This window comes from Cottoperca gobio, chromosome 17 (genome assembly GCF_900634415.1).
Source record: "Cottoperca gobio chromosome 17, fCotGob3.1, whole genome shotgun sequence".
Lineage (NCBI taxonomy): Eukaryota > Metazoa > Chordata > Actinopteri > Perciformes > Bovichtidae > Cottoperca > Cottoperca gobio.
In genome coordinates this window covers 19,315,340-19,333,094 of record NC_041371.1, presented here as the reverse complement: position 1 = coordinate 19,333,094, position 17,755 = coordinate 19,315,340, and the positions used below count along the sequence as shown (strand labels likewise).

Below are 17,755 nucleotides of genomic sequence, written 5' to 3'. Positions count from 1 at the left end.
TAGATAGATAGATAGATAGATAGATAGATAGATAGATAGATAGATAGATAGATAGATAGATAGATAGATAGATAGATAGATGTAGATACATAGCTAATTGAAGACATACCCAACCACAACCAACCACACACACTCACGCTAATGCAGACATAAACCACCGCCATTTGTTATGAACTTATTTTCTGCTTACTCCAAAGGAAGTGGAGACTCATTAAGATAAGACATACCCAGGGACACTGAGGTGGGCCAGGATGAAATATGATGCTTATTTCATTGGGCTCTGAGCATTTGAAATCGTTGCATTTATTAAACCTGTCTGCACTATCACAGCAGAAGCAGTTTTTGGTTCCCAAGTACATTTTAAAGCGCTTTTTAAATAAGTAGAATACATAAGTGCACATGACTTTAATACCCCCACTTATTTCAATCTTGTACCAGAGGAGTATTCGCCACAACAAAAGGGTAATAGTTTACTTTTTCAGCCAGAACCCTCTGTCCCAGCAGAAGTCCAACTCCGAATCTTTGTCGTTTCCAACTTACCCACATTACTTGAGGCTATACATCTCTCAGAACTAGTTAAAGTACACATCTCATGAGTATAATACAGGAAACATGCATGTCACACAGGAGATCGACAAGGACCATCAAAACTAGATTAATGTCACCCGATACCCCTGAACTGCTCCACTAGCACACCGCTCCATATGTCGTCTATCACCAGTGCAGCTTACTCCAGCGAAATTATACACACTCAAGCAGCAACTCTCACTCTCTCTCTCACACACACACACACACACACACACACACACACACACACACACACACACACACACACACACACACACAGTGCCACTTTAGCAGTGCCAAGGCTAGCCTCCCTTTTCCTCAGCCACCATGAAAGTGCTATGAAGCGGTCGTTTGACGGGTCTCAGTTTGATGGATCACCTCCATCAGACTGCAGGCTGAAAGTAAGAGTAAGTATTTTATAATTGCACCTTACTCTGGATGCAGTGGGGGCTTCTAATTTCACTTCTTGGCTGACAGGGTTTAAGGTTGCATTGTCAATCACAGAAAAGTGTCATGATCCTGGCTTTTAGTTTTTCTGTTACCTGTTTTACTTTGTAAAGAACACTCACCTTGTGTCATGTCGTGTTTTACTTCCTGTCTGTTTTCTCGCCTTTTGTGATTTGTTTGCCCCGCCCTGATTTGATCCTCCTGTATCTATTCACCCTGCTGCCCTGTCTTTGCCTTCCTCCTCCAGCTGTGTCCTGTTCTTGTGATTAGTTGTCTGTGTATATACACCTGTGTGTCCCATTGTTTCTTGTCGGTTCGTCGTCTATGTTTCCTGGTGTGGTTGTTCCTTCTGTGTTCATCCCTGCGTTGCTCCTGGGATTCCATCGTGCCAACCTGGTTTCTCCTATTTTCTGTTACCTCAGCCTGCTCCCTCAGTTGTGTTTTATACCGTTGTAGTATTCAGCTTTGTTTATTAAAGCTGCCTGTTGTGTGTACTGCGCTTATTTTAACCGCACCGTGACAGAAAAGACTGATCTTTGGAGAATGACAGCCAGGAGAGGATGTTTTATTCAAGAGGCAAAACCTGATCCTTGCATTTTTTCAGTCCTAGTTTATCAATGGCACTTGAGCATTAAAATGCTCATTTTGCAAGTGTTTATGCGTTACAGCAGTGATCTTGTGATTTAGCTAACGCAACTTATTTAAATATAAGCATACAGTTGTCAGGTGCCCTATTTTCCTGAAACTGGGCGCAGGCACACACGCCTGGCGTTGCGTTTATTTTGCCAATTTCTGTTTGCAAGAGGAGGTTCATTTGTTTTGCGCTTAACAATCGGTAACAGTGCAGCAGTGGCTGTTAAGGCGTTTTTTACAGCAATCAAATGAATCTGCTGATTTAAGAGTTGTTCGTAGTGTCGACTTACAAACAACCAGTACAACTATGGCAATCTCATCCACAGTTGTCGCCATTTTTATTGTCATATTTTGTCACTATTTTTCGTGGAACTAGCTAGATAGCTAGCTAACTATGTACGAAGATAACATCCCCATTATTGAAGCCACCTACCAAGATTGTTTTTGGAATTGGAAATGTGGAAAGTGTGAAACCAACAAGCTAGGTGAAAATGCACTTTCCGCAGCACAGAAATAGTCTAGTGACTACATTTGGTCTTATATGGCTGCTGTTAATTCTTGCCTTTCTAGGATGGACCCAGGGTATAAGAGACAAATGTTACTGTTTAGTGACAAGTATAGGAAGAACTTGCTCTCCTTGATTCCCAAGGACAGACTAATGCCTTAATTATACTGTATATGTTTCAATACAATAAGTCCATTGTGTCTCAGCTGGAAATATGTCCACTATCTCCAGGATTAAAACATACACCAAACTATACCCATCTGTTTTTTAAGATAATCTTTTAGGATGTCTTTCCCCTTGAAAATGTTTGGGAATAGTATTCAAACTTAAACTATACAAATATTGAAGCAATAATCAAAACATAAACCCCAGCAGGCACCTGCTGATGTAACAAGCACACACAGGTTTTAGCAGAGTCTCCAGTACAACACCACTCAACAATAGCTCTTAATACTCTCAGGTGAAGTGTAAAACTATAAAACATTCTTCACATTTGAGTGAATACGATACTGAAGTAGCGTGAAACCTAAAAATGAATTATCTGTAACTTTCACATCAAAGCCCCTCATGTTTGGACAGCAGCGTGTGTTACCTCAGGTTTCTAACCGTACAATTTGATAAAAATCTGTAAACGCAACACCAAGATGGGAGTTGGCAAGCGAGGAAAAGAGAGAGAGAGAGAGAGAGAGAGAGAGAGAGAGAGAGAGAGAGAGAGAGAGAGAGAGAGAGAGAGAGAGAGAGAGAGAGAGAGAGAGAGAGAGAGAGAGCACTCTGCATCCCTCAGAGATCTATAAATACACAGAAAGCATTAAACCCTAAAAGCATTACAATCACCGTGTCCCCTGGGTATAGAATCTGCCTGCTGCTGTTTCACAAGACTACCAACCACTGGATGTCTGAGTAGAGGAGACCTTGGACTAAAGCCTGTCTGGAATTTCTCCACGAAAAACTGCAATATATAGCCACTTATTGATTGGTAGCTTGTTAAGGTTACAGGGCTGAGACTAGAGATAGAGTCACCAGAAGGGCTTAGTGCTGCTGCTGGGCTCCCTCCATCCTTAAAGGGCATTAGCTGAGAGAATACAGGTGACGGGATTGTAAATCCAGAAACTCAGGGCTGTGATTTATATTTAGTTAGGAAGAAATGTTCAAAATGTTACCACTGATTGGCTGTGCAGCCTTAGGAAATGTGTCAGGAGTGAAATGCAAGTCTCACTTGGCATTTTAAGACTTATGAGATGAGCCCCTCGAGTTTCCCACACAGACATCTGGGTGGGTGGTCCCCAGCCTCCTACGTAAACTCGACTGGGAGGCCTCACTCAATTAAGATCCAACTGCTGCTGCCGACTTGACAGGCTCTTACATTTGGCCGTGGCAGCCGCTGAGCTGCAGGCAACAGATTAGAGAGTGAATGGTGTTTCTCTGTGGAGGATGAATCCTCCCCGCCGACTGTCCCTCTCTGCTGTCACTCCACATCCCTCCCTCCCTGTCTCCCTCCCTCATCCTGCTCTCCATCCTATATGCATCCTCATCCTCCCGCTCTCCTTCCTCACTTCATGCTACAATGCATGCGTCATCATTTTTAATTAAAGATCAAAGGAGAAATATGCTGTATTTGCTAAAAAACACTTCAGTGGTTACCTACAGATTTGTTAAAAACATTATAAATATTTGTTAACTTATATGGTGTTTATTGATAGCAGTGGTAAATGATCACAGTTAAGTAAGAATTTACCAGAAAGCAGGCATTAAAGGGCTTCTCCAGCAATTCAGTATATATTTAGTAGCACATTTAGTAACTTGATAGTTGGGGGACTTGTAAGAGGCGAGTTTAAGAGAGCGTGGTTGAAATAGAAGCAACAACTACATTAATATATTGCCTCCTGCACCAGATTTGATAAACAACTTATTCAGGAAGCCTTCAGCGAGGACTGTGTGTTTTCACTCTGAAACATCTGGGCATCCAAGCAATACAGCCTAAAAACCACAGACCAGCTCTGCTGTTCGACAGCAACCTCAGGTCCATCGTGTGGAAAGGAGAATGAAAAGGATTGAGGCCTTCCACAATAAATAGCTGAGAAGGCTATAAGGCAACATTCTCACTCACAGCTCGTCAAATACAGACAACTTGGTCAGTGGCCCTACGCTTCTGAATATGACGCTCTACGTACCCTTCTAGCGTCAGTGTTGGACATTTCAGTTTCCGCTCGTTACAGTCTGTTTCAAAGTAAATGTCCAACGTAGATTTACTTCCTGTTTAGGTTTAATTACACAACATATCGTGGTTTTGGTTCAAATAAGTATGTTTGTTACATAAAATAACTGCTGTTAGTTAAGTAGGTAAGCTACATAACAAAAGTACGGTAAAATAAGAACAGCGGTGTGCTGGGTGAAAGTCTTTGAAAGTTTATTTGACCCATCATCAACTCCGACCCGCCCAACGCCTACTTTCTCGCTCAGTTGCTGCGTCCATGTCATAGGGACATTGGAGTTGGTTGAAAGCCTGGTGCGTCTCATACAGACGCTAAAGGTTGGCTCGTGCGTCGGTATTTTGGAGTTGGGAGTGAAACCAGGTAGATGTGGTGTCTTCTGATTAAAGAGTATCATCGCAGAAACTAGACAGAGGTTACTGTAATGGCTGGGCTTTGTGCGTTGAATGGAGGCAGACTGCATCCTAAAGTTTGCACTGAGGGGACATCAGGCATAAGAAAACCTGGAAGATCAACAATGACCTGCACAACTGTTACAGTGTGTTGCCACTGCCAGAGATAGGGAGCTCATTTTGGCTTTATGCCCCAAAATGCAACTTGGCAGCAGCACTTTATAATTAGACCCTCGCTGCCATCTCTTTTAAACTTCATGCCCATAATTTGTAACCCGGGCTTGATGTGGAAAAGAGAGAAGAGATATCCCTGGTAATGTCATCAGACTTTGAAGAGCTCCTCCTTTTTCTGGCAGAGTAGTTCTGCAAACTGATTTTGATTTGCTAAATTGGTGGAATTCCCCTTTTCTTAATTATAATTTCAGATGTCAAAAATGATACATGTCTTTCCATACATCTCGCGCAAACTCTTTAACAGGTTGTTTGCAGCAGTGTCACATCTAAATTCAGATAACCTCTTGTCTTTCCAGGTTAATATTACAATTTGTCATTGTCAAAGATGAGTGAAGTTTAAGTCTGTGAACTTTGAGATATTCACTGAGACGAAGGAAGATGCAGATATTTACCATATATTTCCGCTCAGTCTTTTCTTAAGAAATGGAAAGATATTGCAAAATTCCCTTTTTAATAAAAAGTGTTTACGGCCAGTGCGATAGTATAAAAAACAACTGACTATCATAAAGCTAAACTATGCGTGGGCTTGTATTATTGATGTGGTTTTCATACGAACTAAGGCCCAGCAATACATTTCTCTTGTTAAATAGTGCTGCTCAGCTTTTATCTGGACTGTGTGTTCACTGTGTGTTCACTGTGTGTCTTGTACCGTACAGGAAGAAATAACCAATGAACCTGAATTATGACACACACTTCTTGTTCGATGATTTCACACCAAACACATTGCACTGCAGTGGCATGCAGGTTTTGCGTGAGTGGGCCCATTTGGAAAGAAACCCCTTAGTGTCACAGTCATGGCAGTGAATGGGATCAATCCAGATGGCAATTGGCTTTAATGGATACGGTAATGTGTGTTAATTCACAATGTGAATTTGTGCTCTTTTATGCGTGTCCCCAAAAGACAAATGTCCTTGTGCATATATCTTCATTTTCACAGCTGTGCAGTAAAACGTGCTTCATTAATTTGAGTGTATTTACCTTTGTTTGACCTTTTTCGAAATGAGGCTTTTAATAAACACATCTCTCTGATGGAAAAAATAAATAAAAATACACACACATGCATTGACAATTGGTGTACAGATGCAGTAAGTCTTGAAACATTTCAATCCATCTTTAGCTGTAGAGCTACAAACTCCCCGCGGAGAGACAGAGAGCCTCTGGCAGAACAAAACCGAAAAAGGAGAGTAAAACAGGAAACGACTAAGACTTGGTTATTTTCTGTCTCCTCTGCTCCGTAAGTCACCTTTTTTTACCTGGTAAAAAAAACAGGTCCTGCAAGTGTCTGCTTACCTGACAAATAAAGAATGACATATCTTAGAAGAAACCCCAAATCCAGCATAGTGCTTCAATGTAAACATCCATTACAGCTAACATTCTGCAAGCTTCCGCAGCGTCTTATTCAGTTGGATATTCCCTTCCTTACATGCAGTATTTATACTGACTGTAAGACTTATGAAGCTTAAATCCTCTACTTTCACCGCAATGTGCCAGAGCGGATAAGGATTGCAAAAAAAAACACACAGTAAGGCAGAGACAAATATTTAATTTATGTCACTTTTTTTTACCACACACAGCCTGAGACTGCAATGCCTGGTGTCTTGCAGCGGGGCACAGAAGGGCCACATGAGTCGAGTTAATGAATTTTTCAGAATAGAGGAACTCAGACGTCGCTACATATAAACAGTTGCTAAACTGGTGCTAGAAATAATAGTGTTGATGCTGTTTCTTTGTCTGATTGTGCTTTCTGTGTCTGCACGAAGGTATTTCCACAGGTTTCGGAAGTGTGCACTGCTATGATAGAAGCAGAGGTCACTTAATTATGCCGGAGAGCACATTGCTGCAGCCTTTAAACTAGCGATGCACGATATGGCCTACATTCTCATGGTCGATACCGATAACAGATCATTTCACATATATGTTAAGAAGTTCACAACCTGTAGTTTCTGCACACCTGACGGTAAGAAAGGCTAAGATGTAGTGAGCAAAGATGGATGGATTTAATATTCCATAGCTCTGACCTAACACAATCTAACTGACGTCACTATTAACAACAAAAACAAACACAGTTCTGACTCTTCAAATGTTCATTCCTTTTTTTCGGGTGACGTGCATTAAAAAACTTGTTTTGCAAATTGCAATTATGTCTTGTCTTCTTCTGAAACTGTGAAAAACATCCACACCAGCGGCGACATGTTTGGCTCTCTAGTCACCACGTTGTTCTTCTTCTGCTCTGTGTTTATTGGCGGGTCGCAAACCAACTTTGAGGAGGCATCCCGCCACCTACAGTATCGGAGTGTGTAGATGCTGCGCTTTTCAAGTCAATGAAAGCAATTTGGCTTGGTATTATCGGCCGATAATTGATCAGCTATCATTTCATTATCGGAATAATACAATAAACAATATACATTTCTCATTATCGGCCGATAATTTATCTGCCCCGAGATCTATCGTGCATCCCTACTTTGAAGCAGTAAAAGAAGTTGAAGAGTATTTCTCAATTATAACTTGGTAACTTCAGATAATGATTTAATTTGTAGGCTGGCAAAAGCAGAGCAGGACATGTCGACAGATGGAGGGATAATTTCTGGCTTGTCTTTCTGCCCCTCCTCAGAGGAGGTAATTGGCTTCAACACAGAGATAGGATATAAGGGTGACGGAGAAGGCAAAAAAAGGAAATCATGAGAGTAAAAGAGAGACGAGGAGAGAGTGATAGCCAAAGATAGAGGGAGATTTGGGAGAGTGTGAATAGCCATGGAAACAGAGAGTGTGGAAAAGAGCAGGAAGAGGAAGTGTAGCTGATTGAGGAGAGAAAGCGAGAGGAGAGACAGAAGGGGTAACCCTCCTTGGCTGTCACAGCAGTTTACACTCATTAGCAGAGCTCTGCCTTTGAAGCCCTTTATCTCCAGCGGCACGTTTCACAGGACGGGCGGGGAGAAAGCACACACGCACACACACATGCTTATGCAAACACACTGCACACACATTGATGCTTACTTACATTTAAAAAAACACACAAATAAAACATAAACCTACTCAGATGCATCCAGTCACAAATCACCCACACTAATCATTCTCATCCTCGTCTAATTATATAAGCTGTGGCTCCTTATGTAAGATGCTTCCCCTACGACTGACTATCCATAATGCATGAAGTCTTGTATTTGGTTCATGGTGACACATCCAACCTTCCTCCACAGCCTCGCTCTATCTGGGCAGACCACAAAAAAGGCCAAGAAGAAGAAGTAGAAGAAGGTAATGTAGCTGAGCAAAAGGATGGTCGTCCGTCTCCAGAACATTTAAACTACAAGTCATAGTTAAATGGTTACTTTATTGAAACATATTAAACATTCCTCATTGAGTTCACAACTATAGATTTCTGGTCAGGCAGTCAGCACCAACACTGGTGATCGTAGATGAGCGATTGGCAAGCTAAAGATAAATATTCAACATACATGTTTCATGTGGTTGGAAACACGACTAAAATGAATGCTGCTGTTGCTCCGTTACTGCTGGATGTGTAAATAAGAAAATGTTTGCTAACATTTCTTTGTTTACAGCTTGTTGTGTTGCCCCAAGTGACTCAAACATTTTTTTTTATTAATTCTTGAATATTTGAGTGCCAGAAATGATCCTTACTATCACATGAGCAACTTGTAAATAAAAGAAAATCTAATTTAAGCGAGACGTACCGTTTAAAGGATAAATTGCCAGACATTAGCAAAGCTCCACAGGCTTCACTAAACTGCCTTCCCAACAGAGGAGAGGACACAAAACAGGTTGTTTCCCATCACGCAGAATAAATAGAGTTGAAAAACTGCAGTGTTAACATAAAAGTTGTTCAGCTCCAGACTGAGTCATTACATCATAGTAACGGTGGCAGAGCGCTGTGGTAATGCTCTGCTCTGTCACATTACTGGAGTCTGTCTCTGTGTTATCTTCTCTCTGAGACAGAGCCTCTGGGTGTGTTTGTTTTCAGGGACAGCAATGAGCCTGACATTCACTTTCCACAGCCCATTTCCCCAAAAATGTATTTAGTGCGAATTAGAAATGAACTGTTTTTTAATGGGGACTTTGGGACAAAAGGCAATTTTTTTTGTATTTGGTCTGTAGACCAAAACCTATCTCTTCTTTTTATTAAAGTTTTACCTAAATGCAGTATTGTGTGTGCACTGGGATAATATTTAGCAGCCAAATCATTTTATCTGAAAGCTTTAGACTGCACTGTTTTCAGACTTTGATTTGAATAAGAAAAATGAGGTAAAGTCCCAAAATCACCACAAAGGGTAGGCTGAACAACTACAATAAGCAATTGATTACAGCAAGTCGGAACAAGCTGGGAGACGAATAAGAATAGTGAATTGTTGAGAGGGAAAAAGCACAAAAGGACAAATGACAGGGCGGAAAAAGAAACAAGACATTGCACATTGAACATCTTAAATAAATAAAATAAATAAAAATCTTATGCAGAGCTGATCATAAGACAAACTGCTTGCATTTCAACTTGTTTACTATCATCTAAGCTTGTTGTTTATTATATTTGCTATAGATTAACTTACTTTTCCAAGATTATGAAAGCTCTTTATCACTTCCCCTTCTGTAGCGGTGCTATGATTCTCACCTCTCTTTATATAACAGTGATTTAAGTGACAGTCTGGAGATATTACAGAAGCTCCAACACCATTAGCAAACTGTCAACTCTCATGATGGAAGCCTTTTTGCCTCACTGAAACTCTGTTTTACTTGTTCATGTGTTTTGAGCCATGTGAGCAGCCTGGCTCTACGGATGGTAATGTCTGTCGGTTGGCCCACCACTCTGGTTCAGACTGAAATGTCTTGACAACTATTGGATGGATTTTCATTAGCTATGGTACAGACGCCGAATCATAAAGATTTGGATGATCCCCGGATTTTTTACATCTAGCCACATTAAGATTTTCGGTTTTGAGTGAAACGTCTTGACAACTATTGAATGGATTGCCATGAGACATTACAGACATTCAGACAAAACAACTGCTGAACATGAGCATGTTAGCATGTTGATGTTATCCTTTCACACCCTGCACGGCTGCTAGCATGGCTATACAGGACTGTCTCAGAAAATTAGAATATTGTGATAAAGTTCTTTATTTTCTGTAATGCAATTAAAAAAACAAAAATGTCATGCATTCTGGATTCATTACAAATCAACTGAAATATTGCAAGCCTTTTATTATTTTAATATTGCTGATTATGGCTTACAGCTTAAGAAAACTCAAAAATCCTATCTCAAAAAATTAGAATAGTTCCTCAGACCAAGTAAAAAAAAAAGATTTATAACAGCAAAACAAAATCAAACATTTGAAAATGTCCATTAATGCACTCAGTACTTGGTTGGGAATCCTTTTGCACGGATTACTGCATCAATGCGGCGTGGCATGGAGGCAATCAGCCTGTGGCATTGCTGAGGTGTTATGGATGCCCAGGATGCTTCAATAGCGGCCTTTAGCTCATTAGCATTGTTGGGTCTGGTGTCTTTCAGCTTCTTCTTCACAATACCCCACATATTCTCTATGGGGTTCAGGTCAGGGGAATTGGCAGGCCAATCGAGGACAGTAATGCCATGGTCAGTACACCAGTTACTGGTGGTTTTGGCACTGTGGGCAGGTGCCAGATCATGCTGGAAAATGAATTCCTCATCTCCATAGAGCTTTTCAGCAGACGGAAGCATGTAGTGCTCTAAAATCACACAGCTGCATTTACATCAGTCTTCCCCATACTTGTGATTTAGTTTACTGAACCAAGCTGAGTGTTTTTCAAGGCTCAGGAAACCCTTGCAGGTGTTTCGAGTTAATTAGACGATTCAAGTGATTCGTTGAACACCCTACTAGTATACTTTTTCATGATATTCTAATATTTAGAGATAGGATATTTGAGTTTTCTTAAGCTGTATGCCATAATCAGCAATATTAAAATAATAAAAGGCTTGCAATATTTCAGTTGATTTGTAATGAATCCAGAATGTATGACATTTTTGTTTTTTTAATTGCATTACAGAAAATAAAGAACTTTATCACAATATTCTAATTTTCTGATACAGTCCTGTAGACTCTTAGCCTTGTTATTTTTTAGCTTTATAAGGCAAGACCTCAAATATATGTTTGTAACCTGTTGAACTCTGTTTAAAATCCTGAACGACTGACCTTACACATACAATAGACAGCTGTAATATAGAAATGCCAATTCCTATTGTTGATTTCGTTACTAAACTGGAATGGCACTTAGAGAGCTCAGTCCCCCGCCAAGGCCAATGATGCCTTCATGTGCTCCTTGGAGGGTCCGGTTTCCCGAGATGGGAATTCTTTCTTATCTCTTTAGGTGGTAATGTGGAAAAACACATGAATGCGGAACAAATGGTCTATCTCGCAAGCTACAGTATACTGTGAAATACAAAGAGCTTTCCGTGGCTGCAATAGGTTTAATCAGCATTGTGTGAACTTGTTTGGCAAAGGCTTGAATGTTACAGACGTTGATTTATATATAAAAAAGCTTTAAATTCAGCTTTAAATTATCCATAGAAGGTAAAGATGATGACATTGCTAGAAACAGATTTTTATAGTCAATATTTGTCGCCTTTATCAAAACATTAGTAATGAATGAATATAATTTAAAGCTTCAACTTTACGCTTTTCTTCCTTAATTGCTGCTTAACATTACTGCTTAACATTACTGCTTAACATTACAGCTTAACATTACTGCTTAACATTACTGCTTAACATTACAGCTTAACATTACTGCTTAACATTACTGCTTAACATTACAGCTTAACATTACTGCTTAACATTACTGCTTAACATTACAGCTTAACATTACTGCTTAACATTACTGCTTAACATTACTGCTTAACATTACAGCTTAACATTACTGCTTAACATTACTGCTTAACATTACTGCTTAACATTACTGCTTAACATTACTGCTTTTGAAACAGAGACAAATAACGCTACTGATTCGAGATGGCACTGAATCATTGACTGCATCTTGGCCAAATATGGTGTGTGAAGGAGAATCATCATCAGAGGAGCGTAATGAGTGGTGATCCTCTGAAAATCTCCTCTCATAGTGTTTCATGTTCAGGTTTGAGAACAGAAGCAGTTTGAAAGCAAACGTTTGTGCAGAGAGTAAATCCATACATGGATGGATGGATGGATGGATGGTAAAAGGAAAAATCTATGCATACACATTAATGTGCCTAATTGGAAGCAAAAGCTGCACTTCAACACACACGCAGGAGACACCCGGATAATTCAAAACATTTCCATGAAAGCGGTCTTAGATAGGACAGGCTGGAATGGGCTTGGCGACTAAAAGGCTGTCTCTGCCCCCAACTGTGGTGATAATAGAAAGACTCTACACACACCATCTGCACACACACGTGTCTGAACAGAAGAAATACAGCACTATAATCAGCACTATTCAGATTTTACCAGAGCAGCCATGCTTATGAAAATGGAACAATGCGGACGAAACAGCACAACAGATCAAGACGGACATGGAGACGAACATGTTCCCTCTGTGGTTTCCCCCCAATGACAGACCGAGAGGGGGGGAGGCACACAGACAAAGAGCATGGTCAATTATTCACCACATCTTGCTGCAATCCATTACACTGCATTTATTATACATCATATGGCCAGCGACATACCACGCAAGCCTAAGCAGCTAGTGCTGGAGAGAGGCTTCCTGCAATACATCACATAAAACTAACGCATTGGCACTGACACGAGCGAGGCAGTGAACACACAGCCGAGCCCACACGCTGACAAAGGCACACACACACACATATGCACACAGCACACAGAAGCATGATGTATGGCTGCTGCCAGTTCCATCACAGCGATCACACAGGTAAAAGCACTATACCACGGAGAAGACACTCACACACACAAATCCCATCACCAACCCTCATCATCACAGACAAGCACTCTGCAGCACACTCACTTTTCAGACAATGTAACATGCAATGATAAGAACAAAGCCTTGATTTAATAAGGTTAGACTGAAGTACTCTTTTATGCACCAGTCAATCCTAAAAGTAAATACAGAGTTTAATCTCAGATCAAATGTACGTTGAAGGGTCTTGAACATATTGTCTTCAGTGATTGTCATGTTGTGTTTGTCTTTGTTGATGTTGCAAATGGAGCCGCTGTGATGCTAGAAAATGTCAGACTTGATCTGACACTGAAGCATTATCGTATTGTATTATATCGTATCTTTGTGTAACCTTTTAGCCATGCTAGCAAAAGCTTTGATTCTCTGCCATAACCTGATTGGTCTTGAGCCGACCCCCCTGTCATTTCTCAAAAATTTCCAAAGGCTTGAATTGGGTCAAGTTCGCACCAATTTCCCGGTGTTAGTTATAGTCTGTGATGTGACGGTTTCTGGGCTTTGCTGAACATTTCGTAGCGGAAGGCTCCTCGGGCCTATAACTGCATACTACTGGCCCCCCCACCCCCCCTCTCCACATACATACACACACGCACACACACACACACACGCACACACACACACATATTTATTACTATTCATATTCAATTTAAAGCATTTTTAAAGCATAAATTGAGGGAAATGACAGGAAAATTAAGAAAAGTTCCCATCAACATTAACTGTTAAACTCAGATGGTTCACATGGAAAACATTATACCTGCTAAACATCATTAGCATTGTCATCGTGAGCGTGTTAGCATACTTAACATTAGCATTGTTAGCATTTAGCTCAAAGCATCGCTGTGCCTAAGTACAGCTTCACAGAGCTGCTAGCATAAAACTTCTTTCGTTTGAACGTTTCACAGAGCTTTAGTACTCAACCAGTCTCAACCAGAGAGCCTTACAGTAAGTAAGCCGGTCAAGATCACTTTATTAAGAAGCACGGTAGTGAGAGTCAATGGTGAACAGCACTAATGTCCAACAGGATCTTGTTAAATGCCTCTTTCAGGCCTTTACTCTTTGAGATTACACAGCTCATGTTGTTTTCACTTGAGTGACAGTGTTTGATTGCATTTTTAAGGGAATAATGATCTGACTCAAGGTTGATTAAAGGCAACAGTGAGATACATTTACTGTACACTGTAAGTGTAGTGATATGAGAGCATTTTCTGTTATTGCTGATTGAAAGACTAGAATGCAGATCAGACTCACTTCCATACTGGTGAGATTACAGCGGTGAGTCCCAGCGAACCAGCCACTGTTGGAGCACTGGTCAATGTCCACGTCCTGCAGGTTCACGTCCACACGAACGACACCCCTGGCAGAGAGAAAGAAGGAGGGAAGATAGGAAGGAATGGTAAGTAACGTTAGAGTTAATAGTGAGAGGGGAAATCACAAGATATATTCTGCAAACATTGAGAGGAATCACAGGGAAAGTTAAGAGAGAGGAAAGAGATAAACGGATGGAAATGATAAGGAGGCTAAATTTAATTTGGGACGTAAAAATTGAAAATGCAGAATTAGCAGATTGGGATATATGATAAGAAAGAAGAGAATAATAAGAAGGAAATACATTTCATGAGAAAATAAGAACAGTGCAATAGAAGGGGAAGGGAGGTGAGTGATAGGATAAAAAACGAAAGTAATGTAGAAATGAGACATGGGAGAAAGGCAAAGAGAAGTGGAAAAGTGGAAAAATAGTACAAGGTTAGGCAAATTGGTGCGAGGGAGAGGAGGAGGAGGAGGAGGAGGAGGAGGAGGCAGAGAAGGCCAGAATGAAAGAGAAGAAAATTAAAAAGAACAGGAAGAGTGATGCACAGGGGAAGTAAGGTCAATGGTGGACGAAGCGGGGAAAGGGAGAGTGGTAATAGAGAGGAATGAATGAAATAGATTGAAAGTGGGAAAGAAATTAAGATTGATGGAAGTGAAATACAAAGCGCGGGAGATAAAGGTAAAAAAAAAAAGAAACAGAAGCAAGGTTGAAATTTCAATAACAAGGTTATGCCACATCTTGGCAGACATTAGAAATGCACTGACAGATGTATAAAGATTGTATTGTTGTTGTCAACAAAGGGCAAGCTAATATCACGGTGTCTTAAGCTTTGCTCTTGCTTTTTTAATAAAACAAAAGTTTGCTCCCATATGAAAGAATAAAGTTAGTTTTCCTCATTTAACCCCAGTTTACCTCTTTTTGCACATTTCATGTGGGTGTCCTATGTCCTAAAGTTGTACTCCTGACGGACCGGGGTATGTTGTCCCTCTTCAGGATGAGAATCTAAAATAAAAAATAAAGCCAAGACCAGCATTGCCGAGAGGGCAACATCTTTTGCCAACTAACGCTATTGTAAGCCGTTTTGGCGAGTTGCCTCTAAGTGACTGCTGAATAAATTTAAGTTGTGCTTTTATTGTGAAGGTAAAAATGGGAGAAGAGTATGGAGCTTCCATGTTTTTACTTTGTTACCTGCATAAGTAACTCATAACCCTGGACTACACTATGTTTTGGCTGGGCGTAAGGAGCTTGTGCGCACTGCATCCTGGTACATGTAGGCGCTGCCGGCACGGCTCCACAGGTAGGAGAACTCAGCTTTATAGAATATAAAATATAGAACGCAATGAGGAATTTATTGCTTCAATCGACTACATTTACCATCAACACTGATTGGACATCCACATAAAAACTTGCTTTAATACTATATTCTGAACATCAGTACTAATTTAACACAATTGATTCATCATGTCTATCGAGATGTTACTCCTTGATACTGATTGATATACTGTTGATGGGTTTGACAAAATAATAGAATAACTTGTCATATGAAAACAGACTGCCGCATCTAAAAGTTTAATCAGTTTTAACAAACACTGAACATATAACCTTTGTGAAGGTAGGATTTGTTGCAGGGCTGCAGACTGCTTTAGTTTTAGCTAGATGTACCTAATACACTGGCAATTCCCTAAAACAGCGGGGCACCGTCGTTTAAAGCAATCGTCAAGTAAATAGTGCCTTTATTTGGGACTATTCTCAGATTAATACACATTCGGTGTGTATTCCCTCATTATTCATCATAATGAACGTTACACAGTGCAACAGTGTGACTCATTAATGTGTTTTTAATAGTTTTTGGGAAGCAATGCAGCACTATCGCACAGTAAGAGATATATCAGGCAACACTTTTTATAAGAATCACTTAATTGTTGGTTTGTGTGTTTTCATGGGATTTGTCAACAATAAGATGTAGATAGTATATAACCAGACATATCCTTAAAGGCATTGATATAGTTTGTTTCTGTGGCCTGTGCAGATAGTTTTGGTGGTAGCTTTAAAGACAGTAATTACACATGCAGTGTGTTCTCTGCCTTTGGGTACTGTTCAGCTTCACTGGAGACCTGTGGTGTTTTCCAACCAAAGGTGAGAAAGATTCTCATGTTTTCTCTCCGCTTGCAGACCCAAACATCTCTGTGGGATGTTGCTGCGGTTCAATACATGGAGGCTGCTGGCCTGTGCAGCAGTGAGCCACACTGTGAAGTAAATAAGTTTAAATACTGTTCGGGGATGTGACTGCAATACAGCATTAAAGGAAAACTACCTGGGACTTAAACAAGTGGACCTAAGTTCACTCCAGCTGTTGCCGCCCAGCCTACTGTGTAAAGCCAAGCCCCACTCTCTCACACATACATACACACATGTAAAGTCTTCTTGGATTCACCCTGTCCTAACCATTTCCAACACTAATGTAAAAGCTAAACATTCACATTCTCTCTCTCTCTCCTCTGTGGTTCAGGGGATTTGCGTAACACCCGGTACTTCCATCTGCCTGCTGGGAAGTGGAACAAACAAGTATGAAGAGAGGCTTCGGCCACCAGTTTTCCTCAAGTACACAACCAGGCAGGAACGTATTCATACCTTTGAGTGACAGAGCGTGTGTGTGTGTGTGTGTGTGTGTGTGTGTGTGTGTGTGTGTGTGTGTGTGTGTGTGTGTGTGTGTGTGTGTGTGTGTGTGTGTATGTGTGTGTGTGTGTATGTGTGTGCTTTACAGTCTGTGTTTACAGGTCAAGGCTTGATAGAGACTAAAAGCTGTAAAACTAGCAGAGAGATGTGCAAGATGGCAGATCTGAGAACTCTGGACCGCCAAGATCCACACTGTGATATGATGATCGATCGTGTTAAAATGTATCGGTTTTGATCATAAATCGTGAAATAAATGTCATCAGTCAGTTTTTCCACCACCGACTGTGCTCGCAGCGTTAACTTCATGTACTATGTTTATTGATGTTCCTGTTGAGTAAAAAAACAAATAACAATAAAATAAATATAGATGTATATGTGTGCACTGGTCTGTGCTATAAATGCATTTTCTGTATGATTCCAATAATTTAGATAATTTTTATAGTCAAAATCGCTGAAATTGCGTATTCTCTGTTCAGACACAGGAGAGCTGCGGCAGCGACGAGTTGAGCCTCACCTCAGATTGCGCAATCCCTCGCAAACTAGGTTGAGCGCATGCATTTGGCGCGTGCCTGATTGCTATCTCTCTGTATGTCGCTAATATGTTTACAGACACTTTTATTATGCTTCCTGACTTTCCATAGTCCAGTTAATGTATGTAATGTATGTGTGTAACATATTTAGTATTGCTGATGTGACATAAAGCCACAGTGAGAAGACACCAGGTGAGGGTACTCTGCCGCACTGACGAGGGCGCACGTGAGCCCAATACATGTACCTCTCTGAGCCGCTATAAATGTAACGTTCTTTTTTGGCCAAATATGTCCCTTACCTGTGTGTGTATAAAGAATGCTGATAT

The 17,755-nt window shown here is 40.6% G+C and overlaps 1 protein-coding gene across 1 annotated transcript in view; it reads right to left on the bottom strand.

Moving 5' to 3' along the window:
• gpr158b (G protein-coupled receptor 158b) overlaps positions 1-17,755 on the bottom strand; it is a 60,797-nt gene that overhangs the window by 38,140 nt on the left and 4,902 nt on the right. The window contains exon 2 of the mRNA XM_029454265.1: positions 14,163-14,268. Coding sequence (XP_029310125.1) covers positions 14,163-14,268 — 106 coding nt within the window. The remainder of the gene's footprint in view (positions 1-14,162; positions 14,269-17,755) is intronic.